The sequence below is a fragment of the Lytechinus variegatus genome, chromosome 2 (assembly GCF_018143015.1).
Source record: "Lytechinus variegatus isolate NC3 chromosome 2, Lvar_3.0, whole genome shotgun sequence".
Lineage (NCBI taxonomy): Eukaryota > Metazoa > Echinodermata > Echinoidea > Temnopleuroida > Toxopneustidae > Lytechinus > Lytechinus variegatus.
In genome coordinates, this window is record NC_054741.1 from 60,663,175 (window position 1) to 60,687,797 (window position 24,623).

At 37.3% G+C, this 24,623-nt stretch overlaps 2 protein-coding genes across 4 annotated transcripts in view; one reads left to right on the plus strand and one right to left on the minus strand.

The window, feature by feature from the left end:
* Positions 1 to 1,167: 1,167 nt before the first annotated feature.
* Positions 1,168 to 17,215, minus strand: LOC121408531. Its single transcript, XM_041600018.1, has 5 exons — positions 15,286 to 17,215; positions 11,647 to 11,811; positions 10,910 to 11,095; positions 3,458 to 3,526; positions 1,168 to 3,019 (listed from the first exon to the last, which is right to left on the minus strand). Exons 1-5 carry the CDS (start codon positions 15,513 to 15,515, stop codon positions 2,200 to 2,202), a joined length of 1,470 nt encoding a protein of 489 aa, XP_041455952.1. The 5' UTR covers positions 15,516 to 17,215; the 3' UTR covers positions 1,168 to 2,199.
* Positions 17,216 to 21,748: 4,533 nt separating this feature from the next.
* The window catches only part of LOC121408532 (small G protein signaling modulator 2-like), a 107,750-nt gene continuing 104,875 nt past the window's right edge, over positions 21,749 to 24,623 (plus strand). For all 3 annotated transcript variants that reach the window (XM_041600019.1, XM_041600021.1, XM_041600022.1), the window contains exons 1-3: positions 21,749 to 21,982; positions 22,139 to 22,182; positions 23,566 to 23,641. In XM_041600019.1, the coding sequence (XP_041455953.1) occupies positions 21,967 to 21,982; positions 22,139 to 22,182; positions 23,566 to 23,641 (136 nt within the window). In that variant the 5' untranslated portion in view covers positions 21,749 to 21,966. The remainder of the gene's footprint in view (positions 21,983 to 22,138; positions 22,183 to 23,565; positions 23,642 to 24,623) is intronic.

Genomic DNA, 24,623 nt, shown 5'->3' on the forward strand with positions numbered 1-24,623 from the left:
GTAGTGAATTATATTGGTGACACGTATTGAGGAAACAGAATTGAAATTGATGAAGAAATGACATAGAAGAAGCATTTATCGTGATTTATGAATAAATTTCGCATAAATTTGCATTAATAATTTTCTAGTCAAAATTCAAAGTACAAGTTTTGGTGATGAACCTCGTGCAGCTGTACCAGATGCAAGAAAACAAATCAAAATCGGTCAAGAAATAAAGGAGCATTTTTTGTGAGGATGAATTTTGCATAAATTAGCATAAATAATTTTCTCAAAATTTCAAAATTCTGTGTTAAACTTTGATGAACCTCATGAAGTTCTACCAGATGGAAGAAAAAAAATCAAAATCGGTCAACAATTAAAGAAGAAGCATTTCATGTGAATTTTTTAAAATATGCATAAATTAGCATAAAAAAATTTCTAGTCAAAATTTCAAAAGTTTGGTGAACCTCGTGCAGCTCTACCAGATGCAAGAAAACAAATCAAAATCGGTCAACAAATGAAGACGAAGCATTTTTGTGAATTTTGAAAAATGTGCATAAATTAGCACATTTAAGCATTATTCAGTTCTCAAAATGCTTAAAGGGGAATCCAACCCAAATAAAAACTTGTTTTTATAAGGAAAAGAAAAATCAGACAAGTTGATTGGTGGAAGTTTGAGCAATATTGGACAAACAACAAGAAAATTATGAATTTTTAAAAGTTGTAAATATTGGTAATCACTATACCCATGGAGACTTCAAATTGGCCGCATATGGGATGTGATAGTGATGTAAGGCAAGGACTACTCTTCCATGTACTCCAATACACATTATGGCTAAAATGTCATTTTTCCCAAAAGTTTTATTTCAAATTATATTTTTCTTTCACGAGGACATAAAACAATATACTCCCTGGGTTATATTTAGATTACTGCCCCAGGGGAATGGGTACTTAGGAGAAAACCACAAATCCTTGATAATAAAGTACATGGCCTATGGGAAATTTACTTACTCAGTTGCCGATTTGAAATCTACATAGTATTAGTGATCTTAATTTTAAAGTAGCTATAACTTCCTTATTGCTTGTCCGATTTCTTTCAAACTTTCACCATTCTGTTTAATTTATTTTTCTCCTTCCCAACACAACTTTTATGACCAAGGCTGGATTCCCCTTTAATATATCAGAAAGTGACTTTTATTTTTTATGTATATAATTTTGAACTGAACTATGTGGCCTCTCAAACTTCACCTTTCTGGACTTTAAGCCCATAAATTTATGAAGTTGTCCTTGTCCAAACATTGCTTTGTCTAAATTAGTATCAATAATATTGAATATTGTGTATATCACAGATAGAAACCAACTATTGGTGACTGGTATGTTAAAACTGGTATTATTCTTTTTCGTGCATCACATTACAATTTATACAAAAGTTGATAATTGATTGAAAAATATCCGGTGACGCATGATTGCTTTGTTAGAGAACTGCTTCTAGTATTCCAAACAGGATTTTGGGATCAAAACTAGTTCTATGTGCCCTTCATAATCCTTGCCAAGACAATATAAACCGTCGGTCCCCTGGCCGCTTCATAATAAGCATACCGGTGTACACAGATACTCATTAGCAAACATAATCATGATGATCAACAGACTATTGAAAGATAGACACTGAAGAGCAAAATGACCGAGCATTTCAATAAGAACTACAAAATTATGCCTCAGATCTCTTCACCAACTTACAAATTAGATTAATATATCAGGGAATAAAATCTAAGTGATATCTAAATATAGCTATATGTTACACTCGACAGCTCGTATAAACAACCGATCCTGGTAACTTTCCCGATGGCTGAGATCTATAAGCTAGCGCAAAACTTTATTGGGTGACTAAATAAAAGGTATAATTAAAATATTTTTTCTAATCTTTCCCATCTTAACTTCTTTTTAATATCAGCATATTATCAGAATAGTATTACATTCTGCTCATACTAGGATGCTTCTGGTATTATGCATCCTTGTTATCTTCGATCCACTTCCTCATAAAACCACCTTCTCTCATAAAGTGTACTTCACTTTATTACTTTAATCTCTGAAATTAAGCCTCGAAACTGATTCACTTTGCCTCAATCACATAAGACTCCCGTCTTAGATTGGACATCTTTCCTTTCTTCAATATCACCAGCAGACATGCGCCATGTCAAAATGGCGGGTACTTCTTAGAGTTCACGTTTCCAGCCCGACGGTCACATGTAGTCTTCCCGCCTTCAAAGCCTCTTCAAGCTTGATATCTCCAGTCCCGCTTGGTCGGAACACCTTCAATCGTCCATTTTTCAGTTGCCCAGCGACCGGTTGTGATGGTTCACCTGCTATTTCAGTTGACTGAAGTCTCTTCTTTTCACCCTCTCTACAAAGCATGGCTGTGAATCTTTGTTTGTCCCTAGTTGATGTCCCGTCAGTTCCGTTCGGCAACGTTCGCCGAGTCCGATTCTCGCGCGACCTGTCCACATCCCCTCTCGCCTTTTGCAAAAAGAGCAACATCGTCCGCGTGGCTTCTGCTTGATCCACCGACATCGCCATCCAGTCCGCCTTCGATTTCGTCGTTGACGACGTGCTCGTCGATAGCGTGCTTGTTTTGGTTGAGAGATCATTCGGGCTGCGCGTTGACGATGACGATGATTGGCGAGACGGGTTAGAATGTTCGTCGTTGATTCCTAGACGATCACGCATGGCCAAACGGCTTTGACCAAGTGCAGCCTCCAGTTTGTCACTTACAACTGCTTTGTCGTCAAACTTGTTTTGGCGGGAAACCAACGATCGTCTGCTACTCGCTGTCGAGTTATCGGGTCGTCGTTTCTTCGGCAGCGATGAAGGTTTAAAGACGTCTTGCCCGACATGTCTCATTCCAGCGCACACGGAATCGACGTTGGTCGCGAAGATAGGCTGCGTGGTCAGGCCTGGAAGGTGTTTAACTTCAGACGGACGCCATTGCTGACGTTCGCTTGTGGTTGGGCTGAGATTAGGACACACGTGACTGGACCGAGACCTAATACAACAAAGAAATGTTATGGAAATGCCATTGGCATACTTATTAGTAAGAACATGGACAAGCTCTCGAATTTTGAATACTGACGGCAATGCGACAACATTTCTCCTGACTTTAATTTCGTTAAACAAAAAGTTGGGGCAAAGGTATACGATTTGCTTTGTGTTTCAGCATAGTGTGAGGTTTAGGATTGAGGATATGATTTAGGTTTAGAGGTTTGGTTTTACGTTTGTGCCTATTTATTTTCTGAATGTCTGAGCAATGCTGCCAGACAATTCAATCCATAGAAGCTGCTCTACAAGTAACTAGCAACTGTGTCCCTTTCCAACACCTTCCGGCATCACTGCAGTCCAAAGAAAAGGAAAATTAATGGGATGAAAATTTTGGTAAGGTATTTGAAAAATGAATTAATAATAAATAGTAAGATCATCTCCTTACCCATTTTGGCCATTCGAAGTTTGTTTTCGTTCAGCCACTATTGCACTCTGAATGACCTCAAAAGCTCTCCTGAAACGAACAAATGTCAAAATTTTGTTATTACTATTATAGCATATATATCGTATTGGGGATGTAATTATTGTGGCATATATTGTGCTGAAAATCTGCAGAAGGGACTCCCATAAAGACCATTTTCATGCCATTTCAGGGCCTGGCTGTCTTACAAAGAGATGCGATTGATCCAATCAATCGTACCAAATAGAAATCCAACAGTTTCATAACTTTCTACAGGAAATTTGCAAAATGTCCTTTGAAAACAAAGGAGAACACACCAAATTGCTAAGAAATCGACGATGTTGTAAACAAATATGCATTTTAGATGTTGACATTGCTGGCCATCCATAGTTGTGATTGATTGGATCAATCGCAACTCTTTGTAAGACTTGGCCCTGGTCGTTTCAGGACATTTTCGATCAGTTCAAGTCACAAATTATTAAGCTATTTTAGACAATTCGGGATTAAAAAGTGGGCTGTCTTCCTAGGAGATCATATAATTATGCAGTGGATAATTATTATCGGGGATGTTATCTCAATAAGTGACAACATTGCATTGTTATTCTTGATACAAAACCGTTTGGGAAACGGGACTGTTCGGTATCGTAGAGTTACGTTAAAGCGCATTCATGTTTTAACAGCGTATTTTAGCATCCACTTCGCATGCGCTTTCTACAACGTTCAGAATCTATTGAAAACGCCCGTCAAATCACAATGGACAGATTACACACAGCAAAAACTGTGGTGTTAACCGGTGTACATAGAAGACTTATTTTACACCGGTGTTAAATTGGTGGTGTTGGTTTTACACCTATAGGTGTTATTACATCACCTTTGGTTGTTACATTTACAATCTTTGGTGTTACGTTCAATCTCTAGGGTGTAATTTTAACACCTCAGGATGTGGTCCTCTATTAACACCAATTGGTGTCAGTTTTAACACCACAGTTTTATAGTGCAGTGGAGCGTTAAATGAAAGGGTTTTATCCGAGTAACAGTACCTATCAGCCAATCAGAATCAGGGAAAGTTGTCAGATCTGAAAACTTGTCGGACAAATATGTTGATGAAACGCTCCCCAGGGCCCCATCTTACAAAGATTGATCAATCGCAACTATGGACGGGCAGCAACGTCAACATGTATTATGCATGTTTGTTCAAAATATTTTCTAACTTTGATGTACATTCATGCATTCATTGTTTTCTTGAAAATTCACTGCGTGCTTCTCTTTGTTTACAAAGGTCATTGGGCCAATCTCCTGCAGACAAAAATTATGACACTGATGGACTTCCATGGAGTTTACGTTTGACTGAATCAATCGTAATTCTTTGTAAGACGGGGCCCTGGTCATTGTCGCAGGTTAAGGGTGGGCCGGGACAGCACATCGCCTCAAGCTTTGGCCTGGACAAAAAGGGGCAAATAAGATGTCGTTTGTTCAGAGTCCATGACGACACTGCATGCCGTTTTAAATATTGATTCACCGATTTTGGACAAAGACTGTTTTTTTTATGAAGGGATTTTGAGCAAATATTCTCTGTGTTATAGAAAACGTCTGCGAAGGGATTGCTAAAATGCCTTAATAATGTTAAAGCGGCGGAAAGTCCTTTGTTATCAAGACTTATTGATCAAAATATTGAATTCATGTGTTTAAATAGCCTTGAATTTATTGTCAGCCTATATTGTTTGTTACTGTTATTCATGAAAACCAATAAAAACAGAAAAAAAAAATATTGAATTCGTCCTACATTTTGTCACATCTGATAACTTTCCTTGGGGAGATATTGGACATAGAACTTGATAGACTGAGAAGCCTAGTTTCCATGGTAACTGCCTGGTAAAACGCCTTCGTCCGACATGTCATTTAACATTTGTAAATGTGAACATATTCCCATTTAGAAGTTGTTGGTATCCATGTTAAACGTAGGCTTAAACTCGTAATTGAACGCAATAAGAAAAAGCAAAAGAGTATGATCACATAATGAACTATTCTATTGGGTTTTTTTTAAGTGGAATAAGGTTCTAGAACCGATAGTTTTTTTAATTCTTTCTAAGGAGGCATATAATAAATAAGCATCAAAATTAGTCTGTCACAAAAATAGTGCCTGTTTATAAATATACATCATTACATTATAAAACAAATCAACAAATGTATCACACGAATGCTGCTGAGAATAGAATCAGTTAATGATATAAAGGATTTATTTATAATTTGTCACCATACATACGAATTAATAATATATGTGTAGATATACTGCAATGCTATAAATGCTATTTAAGTCATTCTAATTAAGGATTATCACTAAATGTATATTAAATCAGACCTATCGATCATAAGCTAGATCCTTGTTTACTGGATTTGTAAAGAACGCAGGTATGAAACGAAATTTTCATGAATGTCATCTTCGATTATCCTCGCATGTATAAATAGAATACGATGTTTTCTCTAGCTATTTAGACAATCATGGCTCACAAAGATATGAATAACTCATAGTCAATATGAAGTTAATCAATCAATATACACTACTCGTTCATTCAATGTCGGATATTCGGGCAGGTGATTTCATCGTAACCTTCCGGGGCGACCGTCAACCTGTTCAATATTCCCGCCGACACTCATCTATAATAGTCGACACATGATACAAGGTTTTAAAAGAGTACTACGATGCTAAATATAAATGTATCTGCAAGTCACGAACAAATGAAAAATCGAACTGGTAGTTCTGGGCAAAGCCAACATTCAACACGTCATTATTAAACGGGTTATAGTGTTGTCATGGTGATGTCGTCTGGATGCTGTTCGGAGATCGAGGCCGAAATTACGGTTCGTAATTAGCACGGGTCTATACGTAAAGAATTCAAACGGTTTCAACGTGTTGGGAGCATCGGAAGAGCAAACTATCTTCGAGTCATGCATTTATTTCTATGCCATTGAATGATTGCATCATGTTTCGAAGCGGTAAGGGGTTGGGAATAATGTATACTTATAATGCCATGATTGCCATCAGCGAAACCTACTCCAGGCCCCGTCTTACAAAGAGTTGTGATGATCCGATCAATCACAACTATGGACAGCCAGCAACATCTAAAATGCATGTTTGTTCAGAATATTTTCATATCCAAACATTAATCATTCTCTTGAAGATTCAGTGTGATTCTTGATTGTGCAAACTTCCTGTACAAAAAATTATGGCATGGATGAATTTCCATACAGATGAGATTGATTGAATCGATGGTAACTCTACGGTAAGACGGGGCCCAGATAAACCAAATCCACCGCGTTTATTGCCAATGACGTACAGTCGGTCGGTTTGTAATTTCGTTGATGCAACTTTTTAGCATCACCCAGAAGGGGAACCTTCTAACTTCCCTTTCTTATAGACTTATTAGGGAAAATATTGAAATGGAGTACGGCTTCTAATCTATCAAATTTCTGAATCATATCATCTTCATTTATTTCAGTCCCTCTTACGAAGGGTTGCTGGCTCGCCGTAACACTCTCACCACCTTCCACTTCTCTGGCAAGAGTTTCCTCCTCATTCAGACTAAATTCATTTTCGTTTCATGACAATTTCTTGATCTAAGTTTTCTTTCTTTCATTATCTTGTATAATTAATTTGCTAGTGGATTTACACCAAAAATACATTTTCCTCAAACGGCGCTCAAACATAGGCAGGCGTAGGCTATAGAAGTAAAATGTCTCTCAATGTATATAATTATAATTATGCTAGATTACAATGTGACACAAAAAAGTGCTGCAAAAAATTATGGAACACATTTAATTTCTATAAATTGGATAGGATATGAAGAAACATTTTAAGCAGTACATTTCACTAACATTTAGCCCCCTCAAAAAACTCGTCCAACTCAAGCTAGCTGTAATGTAAAATATTTGTTGTGTGCCCCTCAGTGGCCACTTTGACATTATACCAACAGTGAGAAGCTATTTTGAAGGAGAACAAACAATGAAATCGATCGTGATTTGTTTATTGGATGCTTTGCGTTTGAACAAGAAACTATTAATGGAAAAAGGAGAATAAAGGTGAGCGAAGTGTCAGACTTTTGTTTGATCAGAGCGGCTGTCGCATCCTTTCTAATTGCCAACTCACTGTCGTCTGTACACATAGCACCAGGTTGTGAGGGAGAGAATGGCTGGAAGTTTATGATTTTAGTTTCTTGAAAAAATATACCGTTTGAAATGGCCATAATATTATATACTCTCAGTCGGAAAGAAACGGCCCTTCCTCATTTGAAAATATCGCGTTTCGTGCGTGTACTTTCCATTGGTCACAGTAATGGTTTTAAAAGGGCTGGGCTGAGCTGAAAGTAGGGGGGGGTGGGGGTTACCATGCAAACAAAATCACAATAAGCATCGTTTCCAAGACCCCTGCTTTTTTCCGGTCTATTCAACTCTGAATTATAGATTTTCAGTTTAAAAACTGTCATCAGTAACATTGAAGATGTAAAATATTCAATTGAATCCATTCTTATTAAATTGGTATGATTTATCACTATTTTTTCAATGCAATTGCCGACCCCCCCACACACACACACACACACACACCCGCGCACACACCCTCACACATACACGCACACATACAAAACGAATGTACGTTACTTTTTGCTCATGGGATAATACTTTTCCTTTCTCGAATGAAAAAAAATCTTATCGAGTGTACGAGTTATATATAGTGGACTAAGAATCCGACCAAGTGCAGGGCACGGCACCAGGCAAAAGAGATTATTTTCTTTGAAAAGTGTGTTTGATGAATAACAGAAAGTGCATCTTGAGTGGAATGAAGGGTTAAAGTTGAAACCTTTAGCGGAAATGCAAATCTTAAGAAGGTTGTTTTATTGAAGCCGTCGCATAGGATACTCTCCTTTTTGCATTCCAATGTAAACATAATTATATAGGACGTTTATACATAAGACGTTGAACAAACACAAATCATACATTTCCAAAGTAAAACTTTCGTGATGGGATTTAAAGTGATAATTATAGCATTAGTTTATTGTGTCTACGATATGGAAATAGAAAAGTATATGGTGAAGCTTCATACTTAGAGGGTACACTCAATGATTGTAGCACCCATCGGGATGCAATGATATACTGTGGAAAGATATTGTTTGAGTCTTAAAGTTTTTTCTGGACTCGATGATTGCAATCTTGTTTATAAATCTTAAGTAGAAGAAAAGCTAGTGTCCTCTAAAGGGGCTAATTTTGTCTTCGATTGTAATTTATTGTGTCAGGGTTTGTTTCATGATAAAGAGTGCAAACTGACTCTCCCCCCCCCCCCCTTTTTTTTATTGTTGAACATCAAAATATCTACAAATCAGTGACACATGAAAATACATTCTGCAGAGTTTTTCTTTCAAAACATGAGATCGGGATCGTCAAAGGCCTGTATGGGGGATCATTAACATAATGTACATTTATGATGTACAATATTTGTTATGGAAGTTTATTATTTCATCCAATGTTATTTACATTAATTGTCCATGTGGAACACACAAAATTTGCCTTATAGCTAAATCTTTGGATGTTAATGTCTCATCTGTCGAAGATTTTAAAAAAAATTGGCAACTCCTTAACCATAAAGTATATTTGTTACACCGAATTGCTCTGCAATGGTAAACTTCAACAAAATAATCTCCTCCTTGAAACGGATTCATATCCCTTATCCTCGACGGGTGATTGAGGCAGAAAGGCCTCCCGTTGGCTGTCAGTTGCGTAAACCGACAAAATCCCAGAACAACCGATCCTTGGATATTTTTGTCATAATCACAGAAGTTTTCTAACTGTCGCCGATTCGATGAACGCATTTCTATTTCGATCTTCTTGGTAGAAGTATAAATCTTATTTAATTGAACGACGAGATAACACATGTTGAGAGAAAGAAAAAGAAAATAGGATTTCCAAGATCTATGTATGGGTTCGGTTGGTTCTAAAAGTGCTTCAACGTTTAAAAATATTTTGAGAGATCTACTTTCATTATTTCTAAAGCTAGGAGTGAATGTGGGAGGTTCACCCTGAAGAAAAGTTTATTGTCAAAATAGCAGAAAAAATGATTTGAAAATATTGGTGAAGATTTGAGAAAAATCTGTTAAAGATTAAGTATGTTATTAGAATTCTGAGTTTTTTATTTGTGACGCCATAAACGAGCAGGTGCCCCATTATGTTATGTAATATAAAATGCATTAATTTCATTTTTTGATGGTTCCCGATGGCTTATTTTTGTTTTCTTTACATGATTGGGTGTGAAATGATTTGTCTATTTAATATAACATGGTACAGAAAAACATTTAAATTTTCTGACAAAATGGCATTACCTTGATTTTTCCCCAGCATGCGCGCTATATAGAAATGCGGCTCCCATAATATGACGTCACAAATCAAATAAGTAAAATTCTAGTAACTTTTTAATTCTTTGATGGATTTGTCTCAAATCTTCGGCAATAGCTTTAAATATTTTTCTGCTATTGTCAACTTCCCCTTTAAGGCACCCGCATACACTCCAAATAGGAAAGTGGTGTTTATTAATTTATTTTTTTTTAGTTGTCAGGACTGGTAAAATTGGGGAGTTTTCGTTTCCAAGACGCATGACGACTTCGAGAACACGAGAAAACTGTGGTGTTGATCGGTGTACATAGAGGACCACACCAGTCCTTTTACTCAGGTGTTAAATTGACGGTTGTAGCTTAACACCTATAGTTTTTATTACAACAACTTGGGTTGTTACATTTACACTTTTTAGTGTTATGTTCAATCTCTAGGGTGTAATTTCAACACCTTAGGGTGTGTAGTCCTATATTAACACCAGCTGGTGTCAGTTTTAACACCACAGATTTTACAGTGTACATTGTCATATGACCTGAAGTCATGTTCAGGTATAAGTAACCAATCATTTTTTTTAGACTACATTACGAGTGCTACAATGTCACTACACTGATTTTTAGGATTATCAAGATAGTATTCGACGTCTGATGTTTCAAACAATCCATGTTAAAAATATTCCTATATGAATGTTCTAACATTTTATTTCAAAACCGAGTAACATAACAATCGCACACTTAAAATGTTGGGCAACATACTGTCCACTGTGTTGGGTAATGTATTATGTTGGTAAAAAATATATATATTCTGGGCAATTATTGTCCAATTCAGCAAATTTATTACCTAATTATTAGTTTTTATTACCCAATTTGGACAGATTTTAACCAATAGTTGTGTGGACAGTATGTTGCCCAGGGCTGCCTGACTATTTTAAGAGTGATTATATACGGCTCTAGGTTTCCTCATTAGATATGCAGAAATAAGACCACATAATTATACTGACAAATTGAAGGAAGTTAATATTGGTAATTGAACAGTATTTAGGAAAGTGTGTTTTATTTCACTCACTTAAACGGTGCCGTTTTGAAGACGTAAGGATCTGGAATGTTATCTCCGAATGTAAGATCTTCCGGGTCGCTGCTTCCGTCAAACCCAACCATTCTCTGGACATGCCTTGCCCGATATTCCGCCATATATCGGCTGGTATCCTCGTAGAAACGGAATGGTTGACATTCCTTCTGACATTGCTTGTTGCTGTAGTGATAATATAATCCGAATTATATTAACATTATTGTGAAGACTATCGATAATAGTATAAATGTGTGCACAACACTTACAAATGTACCCCCTATTTCTTTCTTTCTTCCGTCCCTTTTTTTTTGGGGGGGTACAGTACTTCCGCCACAGAATCAAGTGGCCCGTTACTAGCAAATTACATGATAGTCTCACAGAGGACTTCCATTATTGGTCCCTATGCAAAAAATACTTAAAACACTCAAACTTTGACAACAATCGGAGGAACAGGCGCGGATCCAGAGTCGGTCTTTTACTTGTCAACAAAAATGGACAACCCCCCCCCAACAAAAAAAAAGTTTTCAAAAATAAAGGATATTTCGTCTCGTCTTCTGAAAAGCTTGACCAGCACCGTTTTTCCACTATTACATTTACACATTTTAAAGGGTGCCCCCCCCCATCCGCGCCTGAGGAAACAAACCAATTAAAATAGCCAGCCATGTTAACCCCTGAACATTCCATAGATTTCTTCAAAATAAAATTAATTTTGCAAGAAGCGAAAATCTACGCACCAGTCTGTGGACGAATCTCCCTGGATGTTGGGAGCGTTTCGGTCTGACTTTCTCCTGGTCGCACCCCTGGTCGTCGTCCGACCGTTCTGCTTCTTCGAGGTTCCGTGGTCGTGAGGAGACCATTCGTTGAAACCGATGTCGAGTAGGCTGGCGATTGACACTAACCTGGTAAACAAAGATAAATAAATTATGTGTACCTCGTATTGTTTTTCAGGGTAATATTTTCTTTTGTTATTGTTAACATGGACAAATAAACGAAGTGGCGCGAAAATTTGGTAGATCGGTGACTAATTTCCCGAACTTTGGAACCACAAGGCCATGCGGACCGGGATACATAGTTTAAATTCAAGTTAATTTATATAAATATAGATTGCAGTGAAATCCGAATGCACAAATAAAATCACATTTAAAAAACATCATTGACGTCCGTCTGATCTTGGATGGGTCTACAAGCACAATCTTAAAGTTTGATGCCCAACTGCTCCATGCTGTCACACCAAGGATCCATATAAACCAATGGTGTGGAAATAACAGAGCCTACTAAATTTAGTTCAGCTGGGTCCCGTCTTACAAAGAGTTGTGACTGATCTAATCAACATCAACTATAATGGAAATCCATCAATGCAATAATTCTTCATACAGGACATTTCCACAGCGTCATTTGTAAACAAAGTAGGGCTCACTGAATTTGACAATTAAGACAACGATGAACGAAATGAATTTACATCATCACCTAGAAATCATTTTGAATAAACACGAATTTCCGATGTCGGCGTTATTGGCTTTCCATAGTTGTAATTGATCAGGGCTTCGTCTAACAAAGAGTTAGGATTGACCCGATCAATCTCAAGTAGGCCTATATTGAAATCCATCAATGTCATTTTTTTTTTCTTCTGGAAATTTGTTCAATGTCCTTTGAAAACAAAGAGAAGCATACTGAATTGTCAAAAAAATATAAATGAATCAAAAGAAAAATATTTTGAACAAACATTATTTTAGATGTTGACATTGCTGGCTTTCCATAGTTGATATTGATCAGATCGATCGCAACTCTTTGTAAGACGAGACCCAGGACTCGGTCTCCCATGAGACTGTAGTATCAGATGTGTTTTTAGGAAACGACGTGGTGATGGGTTAATTTTTTTTCCTTCTCGATCAAAATATACGATTAATCGTTGGTTTATATATGATGTGTTTAGTAAATATTATGATTGCACATTACTGTGGAATCAACATTTTCTGACGCTTCTCACCGTTGCTTCGCACTCCAAACCCCATCAATGCCAAATAGAAAGAGGCGTATAAATCGAGCGCATATTATCAGAATAATAAATCGATAATAAAATTGAATTCAAGTCAGGTTCATTAAAGAAGAAACAAAGAGAATGCGACACGTGACCGTATTGATCTGACACCCTGTATAAAGCAATCCAATGGGAGTGAACTGATTATCGATTGCAGTGTTTTACCTTTGGCATGAAACAAAGGGTTGTAGATAACGAGGAATAACAGAAATTGTATTCTTAAACGCTACCATTGTAAAATTAATGTCCGAGGCTTAATAGTTATCGCCTTTTGAACCAAATTGGTATTATGATTCACCCGTGATTCAAATTCATCACGATGTATGCGATAGGGCCGTTGTAAAAATGATGCAGTTTGTCCAACTATTCTATGAGACAAAGTGATATTCTTTGGAAAATGTAAATTTGTTAGGAAAAGAGTAAAAATTACTCGTCCTTTTCAGGGAGTAAATGTGTAAGGGATAAAAAGATACCAATGTGAAATATGTTTATTTCAAATAAAATTTATATCCACTCCTTGCATGAACAGTGAATTTGATATTTATTCCGAGCCCCTCCCCCCCCCCCCGACGTTACATCACTTCCGAGCAAATGAAATAACGGGAAGATTTGAAAATAGTGTGATGCTTCATGCTCTCAGGTATGGGGGGGGGGGGGTAAGTAACATCAAATATTTCACATTTTAGTGTTATCCGAACCATAACAGACCGAATCCATAGGCAATTAAAAAAAAATTGTACAAACTTGATGTACATCATGGTATTTTGAGCATTGGGTGCAAAAGTCTCCGTTCTAATCTATTTATTTTCCTTGTGGTATATCAGCAGTGGCGTACCGTGGGTCACGGCATTGGGGGGGCACCAGCAAAAATTTCGGGTCACTTAGGGAGCGCGCTTCGCGCGCTCAGTTGACAGGTATACTGACCTAATATAGATATTTTAAGGACATGCAGTGCCATCAAACGAATATGTATCTCACCGATTAAATAATGCGAGCGCGAAGCGCGAGCTGAAAATTTTTGATATTGAGGGCTAAAAATTGACATTATAAGGAAATTGTTTTGTAATCATGATACTTAACTGTCTCGTTAAACAAACAATGCGAGCGCGAAGCGCGAGCTAAAATTTTTGTATATACTGACCCTAAACAAGGAAATTTTAAGGATTATATTTTAGAATCCATTAAGAGTATAAATATCTCACCATAGTCATCTAATGCTAGTGCCATCCTTTGCTGATTTTGTTAGAATTACATCTAAACACATGGAGCACTTTTTGAAGTCATTGTAATCATGATTATCATACGCATCTCACTAATGAAATACTGCGAGCGCGAAGCGCGAGCTGAAAATCTAGGAAATTCAGACATGAAGAGGGGCATTCCAATTCTTGTTTGTAGGAATTCACTAAGACCCCACGTATTTCACTAACCAAATGATGCGAGCGCGAAGCGCGAGCTAAAATTTGACATTTTAAGGACTGATTTTAGGAGTTCATGAAGAGCAGAAATCTCACCAATCCACTAATGCGAACGTTAGCACGGACAGGAAATGTTTTATATTAAGACCTTAAAATAGGTCAATAACTTTCAGTAGTCATGAAAAAGAAGAATATATCACTACTTAAAACAATAATTACTCTAATTGCGAGGAAATATATTATTTTGTTGTATATTGATTTGAAAACGGGAGGCTTTAGTACAGCAGTTTTATATGTCTCTATAAAAAGTCTATGCGAGCACCAGAAACAATGAAGACACAATTAAGCAAATAATGTTTCATAAAGTTGTGAAAAATGCTTCTTATGTTATATAACGCTATGATAAACAACAATTTCTTCTTTTCCCCACTACGTTTCTCTTCCTTTTTCCCTCTTTTTCTCCTTTTCCCCTTTTTTTTTGGGGGGGGGGCCATCCGATTGGGGGGGCACGTGCCCCCCATGCCCCCCCCCCCGTAGTTACGCCACTGTATATCAGTGATTAACAATAACAATGATGTTCACGTTGGATGACAGAGTTTGGTTTGGTTTTACTACCGTATAAAACCAAAAACAAAATACATTGTAGAAATATTAAAAACAAATACGAAATTCAACATGATATAAATGTATATATCATAAACATTTCAAGAGGTAGGAATAGATCGCTCTATTCAGAGCCGTTGGTAGAATGGCTCTGTTCTTACAAAACTATTAGCGACCGGTTAAGTTTTAACTCCTCAAAATAAGTATTTCTTATCTTCCACTATGATTCATAAAAAATGAACATAATGTACTCCATACATACTGGTTGTTCAGTGTTTTTTTTTCCTTTAATGAGAGCAGCTATAGATACAAACCTTGCTCCTTTGAGCTTGTTTCCTCCCGATCTCCCCCTCATTGGCCTTTTCGATGTCGGTGGTCGCTTTGAAGGCGACGACGAGGAGGATGTCCGTGGTTGATGAGTTGGTAGATGATGTCGCTCACATATGCAGTGGTCTTTGAGCTGCTCCAAAGGATCGGAATCGAAGTAAGGAACGAAGGAGCAGCTCTTGAAGCATCGATAGACAGTCTTGCCGACCAGGGGCATAGTTGTGAGTGAGTTCGATCAATGCGTTGATATCGAAGATGATGATGGTACCTTTGATGACGACAACCCCGCCATGGATGTAAAATTTGATGTTACGTCTTCGCCCATTGTATTATCTATAGTAATTTTTTTAAGGGTATCCTGACGTCATGGATGTTACATGATTAGAGACAGCAAGCTCAGATGGAGCATATTCCAAATGGGTAGTTGTCTTCCGAGAACCAAATACAAATTGTGGTTGTTAAAAATATGCAATCCAGGAAATATTAGCCCCGATTGCAGGGAATCCGTTGCCAAAATCCAAGATAACGAAAGTTGAATCCATGTAGTACAGGCCTTCGTCTTCTGAGGAAGTTATCATATTCCGCGACGAGAAAATCACACAGACAGGTAATGCATCTTTTTGCTTTTAATGCCTCACCTATTATAATAGTGTACTTAATTCGAAGTCATCCCGCGTATGCTGTCGGCGAACACCTCCAAACCATCTCCTAATTGATGATGCCTGTTTTCACAATAATCATGCTTTACCCATTTACAGCATGCGTCATGGTTGGTGTATATAGTTAACAATGCTTTAGTTTCTCTCTATGAACACAGATTGATTGCTTTTACCAGACCTTCATGTACCTGCTCGTACCTGCCAGCCAAATACGACCGCCTCGAAGACTAGCAGACGATCAGCATTGGAATGACAGAATTTGTTGTGTAGTTGCAAACTGGCGCCACACAAAGTTTGGTGCACACCGCTCTGGCGTTCACTTCGACGTACGTTCGCTCGCGTCCCTCTCGTGAAGGAAGCCAATGTAATGAATAGTTTTCATTTGTGCCGTGATTTGAAATCCATCACAAAAGCTGGTGGGAGCGGAGCCCTTCCTCTCTTCAGTTATAGTGCATATGAAGCTCCCTGTCGATCACTGAGATTAAAATATAAGAGGAAACGTTCACTATTAGATGTCTTCAATCGGAATTTATCGTTCTGCCAAGGAACATCATCAATCCATCACAATCACAGCTCTCCTCTAACCCGCTCATTGGTTAAAGGCATATTAAGCGTGTTGTCAGAAAGCATATACTGAATGGGTTTGAAACCTACTCAAGTTGCACGAGACATATCCATCCTTGTGCATAGTCAAGTCGTAAGTCCCTTGACTTTGGTTGCTTACAGATCTCTGTCTGGTTTGATTCCAAATCGGGCGAGGAATCAACAAGAAAACTCACACATCTAACCATTCTTGTAAAATCAGCAAGCTTCTGAGGAACATTCCGGAATGTAAGGTCATAAAGGTGTATCAATGAAAACAACCTTGATGCCCTTGAGGTTCAAATCGATTACAGTCAAATCAAATATATTAAAAAGATCATGCACCTGTATAGTTCCATCACGAGCATCACAAAGGAAGAATGATATTTACTTAAGTTCTTTATTTTGAACATCAGATTCAGAGATAGAAAGTTAGATTATAACATGCGCTAGACAACATTTTTTATGACGTCCACTCCAACCAATTGTTAGGCCTAAGCATTGGCTATTCTCGGGGCTATTTTCTATCATCAAACAACATCAACTTAGAAGTACATGGCCTTTTCATCTGCTAAATCTTTCGCTTCGATGAATTCCGTCAACAATATTCACAAAAGAGCCTGCTGTTTTAAGGAGCGATGAAGCCTTCGTGCTACTTTCAAAGGAGACATCACAAAGAGTGTCAAACGAATCAATGAAGTCATTTGGGACCTTATTTAATCATGAATTATCTTGAAGATTTGCTGATTAATTCAGCTTTGAGAATGTGCGTCGTTCCGGGGTGCCATTCAAAAATCATCTAAGCGGTACATAAAAATCGATATCTGGGACAGGGTGGTGTATTGATTTTTCCAACCAAAGATCAACCTTGGCCAAACTTGAAAGGCCACAAAATGAAAAGGAAACAACATGAAAAGCCACGTTCATTGATCGTCTTAGAAGCTGTAGATATCTTTTTAAAGGCCATGTCCACCTAAAAAATGCCGTTTTGAATTAATAGAGAAAAATCAGACAACCATTACACTGAAAATTTCATCAAAATCGGATGTAAGACACAAAAGTTATATGATGTTTAAATTTTCGCTAATTATTTTTTCACAAAACAGTGATATGCACAACTCAGTGACGTGCAAATGAGAGAGTCAATGATGACCCTCACTCACTATTTCTTTTGTTTGTTATTTTTTATTGTACAATATTTCCATTTTTACAGATTCGAATATATGGGCCAACTTGACTAAACCATACAATTTTAAAACAAGGTAATATCACATGTTCATAGAGTAATAGAACTTTGTTTCACATGAAAAAGAGGAGAAAATTAGGATATTAAGAAAAAGTTAGTGGGTGACATCATCAGTCTCCTCATTTGCATACCGACCCTGATGTGCATATAAGTTTGTGAAATTAACTAAAACTTTAAAATGTCATAACTTGTTTACTTTACTTCCGATTTTGATTAAATTTTCAGTGTTGTGCTTGTTGGATTTTTATCTTTTTATTCAAATCAAATTTCTGTTAGGGGTGGACTTGTCCTTTAATGAAATAAATAATCTGGTCACTACTTGTGAATGAGTCGGCGACCTATATATAGGCCCATATACGTCTTCACTAAGCAACAGCATCAGTCTGTTTTTTTTGAAAGAATTAACATTATCGAATGACCCCAATAAGTGAGCTTATAAAATAGTCCAATAACTAACATCCGTTTATATTTTGTTTCATCGTTGAAATTCGCCTATAGGCTATTTATCGCATGTACCATCAATGCGGTTGGTTGGTTCATGGTTCATTTATTCCTTCTTTCACAACATTTGTACATAACATTAGTTAACAAAAAAGAAAAAATTCTTAAGTACATCGATTGTCGCACACACTTCAAATCTATAAAGAAAGATGGGATCATATCAAAATATGTATATAATGTATACAGTGTGTCATGAAAAAAGAGATATTCAAGAAGCTGAGCTTATCAAAGCAAGGCCCCCCAAAGGGAATACACGGCATGAAATTTTATTTAGTTTAAGAGAGATTTACAAAAAAAAAATGCATAAAATTATGTGAGGGGTGGGGGAATATTTACTAAGGAGATTTTGATATTTTCAAAGGGAAAATGTGAAAAGGGGGTTGAAGGATGGATAGGGAGAGAAAAGTGGACACAAAACAAAACAAAGGAACAAGAAAAGTGAAGGGCTTAGGAAAGAAATTAAGTAAGTCACTTGCCTAGTCCCAGGTAGGGGATAGGAAGATAGAAAGAAAAGGAGTTAGATAGAGAAAGGGAAAACAAACAAAGTTACAAGAGGAAAGTTGGTTAAATGAATATTGAAGGGCCAGCCTGGAAAAAGAGGGGATAGACAACAGCTAAGTAAAATATTAATAGTTAAGAAACAGGTCATAATTTATGACATTTACATCAAATATATGTTTAAGGGATGGAGGAACACTAGGGTTCAATCAGTGCATTCATTCATGGTAATTTTGACATCCAATTGGTAACTGCCATGGAAATCTTGATTGGATGTTCAGCATTGGATGTAATTTGGATGGCAAGTTACAATAACAAAAATGATTTTGTGTAATGGATCCAGATCAGTAAGTTCGATGGAGGAAAACAATACTCAACCAATACTTGAAACAGATAAACGCCGTGCATTAGGTCATAGAAGCCTATCTACCAGGGATGTCATACTCGTCACGATTAAAAAATCATACATGTACTTTGCATCTAAATTAAACAGCAGTTAACTGTTAATTTTGTGAACTCGTGCCATCAGTTACCATTTTGTACTAACTGTTGAAAATTAGCATAACGCTAACGAAACAATCATTTCGAGCTGTATATTAAAGCCGGGAGGGAAAGAGTGTAAAAATTGGGAGGGGTCTGAGTTGTGTTTTGTATATATAAAACCCTTATTATTCAACTGAAAAAACCTTTATTAGGTCACCCTCCCCTCCACCGACCTACTCTGCAAAAATACTGGTGTTAATTTAACACAAGCTGCGTATCTACATCGGACAACACCAGAGAGTTGTTGAAACAGCACCGGGCTGGCATCAGGCTAACACCAAATAGGCATTTGAACAACACCAATCAGTGTTATACCAACATCGGTTTGATTCTTCTCTGGTGTTTTTTTTAAACATTTCCCTGGTGTTTTCCGATATAGATACCGGGCTTGTGTTTAATCAACACCGATGTTTTGCAGTGTATAGTGGTGCAGCCCCCCCCCCATTATGAATGGGTTTTTTAAAGTCATTTTATCTACAATTCATTGGCTTAACCAAATAATCTACAAAATAAATATATTTGTATATTTTAAAGGCAAGAGACCAATGATGATCATAAAAAAATAACTCGAACAAGTAAATAGTAATTAGTGTTTAACCAACTAAAGGGGACGCTGTTTATATGTGTTCAATGCACGCATCAAGCGCTAATTTTCTTGGATTTATTTTATTCATTTTTTTACTCGGGAGAGGGGGGGGGGTTCATCGGTTGTTGCAGTTTTTGCGTCTAACAATCATCGATGTAAACGCATGTAAATGGACGCTTTAAGTGACATCGAGATGTATAATCATCTTGTCGTGACGACCGTTGACGAGATCATGGATATGTCATGAGAGGGTGACATCGCATGATCTAAGATCTCGTCGTGTCAACATCCTTTTATAGACTAGACGAGAGGACCTCTGGTCATTTTTTTAAGTGACGTTTCGTATGGCGCCGGAGCAATTTAAAGGTCAAGTCCAACCCATGTTGATGTGAAAAAGAATAAAAATCAAAGAAGCATAGTACTGAAAATTTCATCAAATTCGGATGTAAAATGAGAAAGTTCTGCTTATTTTTCACAAAACAGTTATTATGAACAACCCAGTGACAGCAAATGAAAAAGTCAATAATGTCCATTACTCACTATTTCTTTTGTTTTTTACAGATTTGACATTAAGGACCAACTTTACTGAACCATAAAATGTTAAAACAATGGAAATACCACATGTTCGGGGAGGAATAAAACTTTGTTTCACAGAAAAATAAGGAGAAAATTAAAATATTTCATATCATAAAATAAAAAAGAAATAGTGAGTGCCATGATGAGATCACCAGTCCCCTCATTTACATGCTGACCAGGATGTGCATACAACTGTTTTGTGAAATTAAGCGAAACTTTAAAATGTCATAACTTCTTATTTTAAATCCAAATTTGATGAATTTTCAATGTTATGCTTGTTGGATTTCTTTCCCTTCATTCCAATCAACTTTTATTAGGGATGGACTTATCCTTCAAATACTACTCCATATAAAGTAGCCCACTGGACTTTCGTGGGATCCTGTGCAAGCCTGTTGTTTTTAATGCTACTGTTATATGCTATGGTGACTTGCCAAATAAAATCAATCAATCAATCCATCCATCCATCCAGACCATCTATCTATCCGTCCATCCATCAATCAAGATTTTATCAATGGCAGACGGTGAGACCAAAGGCGGGACCAGAGGGCGATTTTGGTTTGATGTGACTGTCGTATTTATACTTTCTCTATGGACTGTATAGTGTAATCATAGTATAGACGGGTTGTCAATCAGATGAGTGTAAAGAGGCATGCATGCATGGGGAAAACGGACATGAAGGTTCGCACAGCAAGGATCTGTTCCCCTTGCCCCTGAAGTAACAACCAGGGGAAGTTGCCAGATCTGAACACTAACTTGCAGGATGACAATTAATGTTTCATCCTCCTCATCATATATATTCTTAAATCCCGTCCTTGAAAAGATAGGGAAAAAAAAACGTGCGGCATTTTACCATTATGTTGTTTTTATATTAAAAACGATCATCATCATTAGGCCTCGATCTGTACTAAAAAAAATGTACTAGGCCTATTATGGATCTATCTACAGAGGTGCTAAAAAGTTAGTGAAAGAACCCCACCATGCTAAGCGTTGAGCATGTTTAGTGAAGACAATAGCATTACAAGCCCAGAGAAACAAACATTTTTTTATTGTAATATTTTATCACCTGACTTAACAATTGAATACTAGTATGTAGAAGGTGGTACAACGTGAACACTTTAAAATATGTTTATTTTCTGGTGGAATTCACAAACTTTATAACCACTGTGTCTCTGTCATTCATCCAAAAAAATTGTACATTTTACGCCCTCCAAAATATTTACGGTCTAGCGCCATCTATTGGTGCCCTTTATCGCAGTTTCTACGATCATTTCTTCAAAACGTCATTCTTGCTTGATCTCCCCCATCAGCTGTGCGGATCACATACAGCATCATTCTGCCGTGCCCTGCAACTCTCAACACCATCCCCCGGAGTGTAGGCAGGCGACCCCTTGTCGTTCCGTGTGCCAGCTGCTAGCGCGCGCTGGCAAGAGTTCGATGTTGGTTGGATAATTTGGATTAGTCAATTTCACGGCGCAAAATGTCGAATATGAGCGGTAAGTCTTGTTTTCTTTGACATGTTTACCACTTGTTGATGATATGATGTATCACCTGACTCTTACATGTCTTAGGCCTGAATAAAAATGTTAGAATTAACAGGAATTTTAAACATATTTTTTACCGATCATGTTTTTCTTTCTAATTTTTGACAGATGAAGAGTCTCGGGACAAGCTCCTGAAGACGGTCAAAAAAGAGGTAAGATTTAAGTAATTATCTTTATTGATATATGTTTTGATAATGAGAATCCTGTCATGCAACGCTTTTCCATGACTGTGGAAACTGTAAGCTTCAGAGATTTTTTAATTTTTTATTTCTCCTTCATGTACACATGACGGCACACTATCGTGCAGCCACCATGATTAGGGGACTTACAATGCAAAATCCCCCGTCGGGGCTCTTCAATTTTTGTCTTTGAATCAAACTTTTGAAAATTAACACGACCGAAATGCAATTAATATTCCCTCTTGGCGTTAATTGCCAAAAAACGGAAAAATCAAGTTAAAAGGAACAAAAATAGTGACTTACCCCGGCTGTCGCGCAACTTCACTTCCTGACTGTTTTATCCGAACTTATAGTAGTATGATGGTGGGCCCCAAGTCTGCGCACCTAACAATTTGAGTTAAGATTTAACATGAATTTCTTCCTATTTCACAAAATCTTTTGGTTAATAGTGTTCCTTATATTATCAAGAGTAAGTGTACCAAATTTCTCGTTAAAAAGTGAAAGGAAGTATAGGATTTTCTTGAAAATACCTCCGGCAGTCATTTTCAGATTGAAAAAAAATTGTACCCCATGTCTGCGCACTCATTCACTTTGCACACGATTCGGGGATTTTGATGACAAAGGCTACATTTTGAGGCCGTCACATGAAATGCCCTGAATTCATTATTTTCCACCATTTTGAGTCGGATTTTTTTATGAATACCTGTCTATGTAGTGCATGTGTAAAATTCGTGCTCGTTGCGGATCTTCTGTAACTAGAATCGCGCAGATACGCGGGTGCGCAGACTTGGGAGACCGCGCAGACATGGGGGAACTGACCATACATGAACATAAGGCCACTGAGTCCCCTGTACAGATCGCACTAGAAGTCTTCGGTCTCTGTATTTGGTGAGTGAAGCCAACGTAGTTCAGCTGAACAACCAACATAAACAGAGACCGAAACTTTTGGTCTAGGACTAGCCTGGAGGCGTCTGGGGAGTAAAAGTCATCTACTCTACGTAGGCTTACTCCCCATTGACGCCTGGGACGCCAAGCTATATTCACCCACGTACGGGTAGAAAACCTGAAACTTTCACCCCCGAGATTTCTACTTTCCCTCTAAAAGTTCTAGCCCTAAAACATGTACATGGAGTTCAACTTCATTTCCAACATTTCTGCGATATTGATTTCGTTTTTAAAAAAGAATTCATTAAAAATACAAGAAAAATGTTATGAAAAGATGGGAAGAGCTTACGGCCGTGTTTACGTCGCCATCTTGATTTCTTTGTCTTCCGCTTGGCGACAGCACGTAAATCGCCTGACATTTCTGCCCAGCCAATTTCAAGCCAAATCTATTTGTGTGTACTCTCTTTGTAGGTGAAACAGATCATGGAGGAAGCTGTCACGAGGAAGTTTGTTCACGAGGAAAGTGGAAGCATCATCTCTCTATGTGGTAAGTTTACATCAATTTGGTTGTCATGGAAACTGATTTAACTCTTCATTGGAGGGGGGGGGGGGCAGGTTGTGCTCATTTCACATAGGACTTTAGTTTGAGGCCAATTGCAGGAAGAGATATTTTTAATGCAAAAGATTAAGTCCCAAATGTATTCTTGTAATCACTTCTGTGTTTTGAGTTTAAAGATAAATGAAAGTAGTTGCAGTAAAAACACTGATTTCACAAGAAAGTCTGTAAAATCAGGTTTAATTGTCATTATATCATCAAGGACCTAGATCTGGTACAGTTGCATAAACTGAACTTTGTAAAATCTTGAAATTTATGCTGAAAAATGTTCACACTGAAGATCACCAACACAGATAAGCGCACGTGGGACAGTGTATTATTATTGCTTTGAATGTCAACCCGATGCTTGACCTGAATCCCGCTTATTTGCTGATTTCTCAGCAATTACACAATTTCTTCCAGAATCCTTCAAATGGCACATATTTTTTATTTAAATACAAACAGACACTTTAGTGGTCATTTCATTGGATTCTTAACTACGAACTCATTTTGAAATCGTTACCACAACTGGCATTTATCTTTAATGGCAACTTCTTCTGTAAATTGGGCTCTCTGTTGTGTTAAAGGGGAAGTTCACCCTGAAGAAAACTTTGTTGTAAAAATAGCAGAAAAATAGTAAAAAATATTGGTGAAGGTTTGAGGAAAATCCGTTAAAGAGAGTAAGAAAGTTATTAGAGTTTTAAGTTTTGGATTTGTGACGTATAAACGAGCAGCTGCCCCATATGTTATGTAATATAAAATGCATGAATTTCAAAATTTTTATGGTTCCTGATGACTTAATTTTGTTTTCTATTCATCATCGGGTGTGTAGTGATTTGTCTATTGATATACAAATGGTACAGTGAAAACAATTTTCATTTTTCTGAGAAAATGACATTTTATTGATTTTTTACCATTCGCTATGTAGGAATGC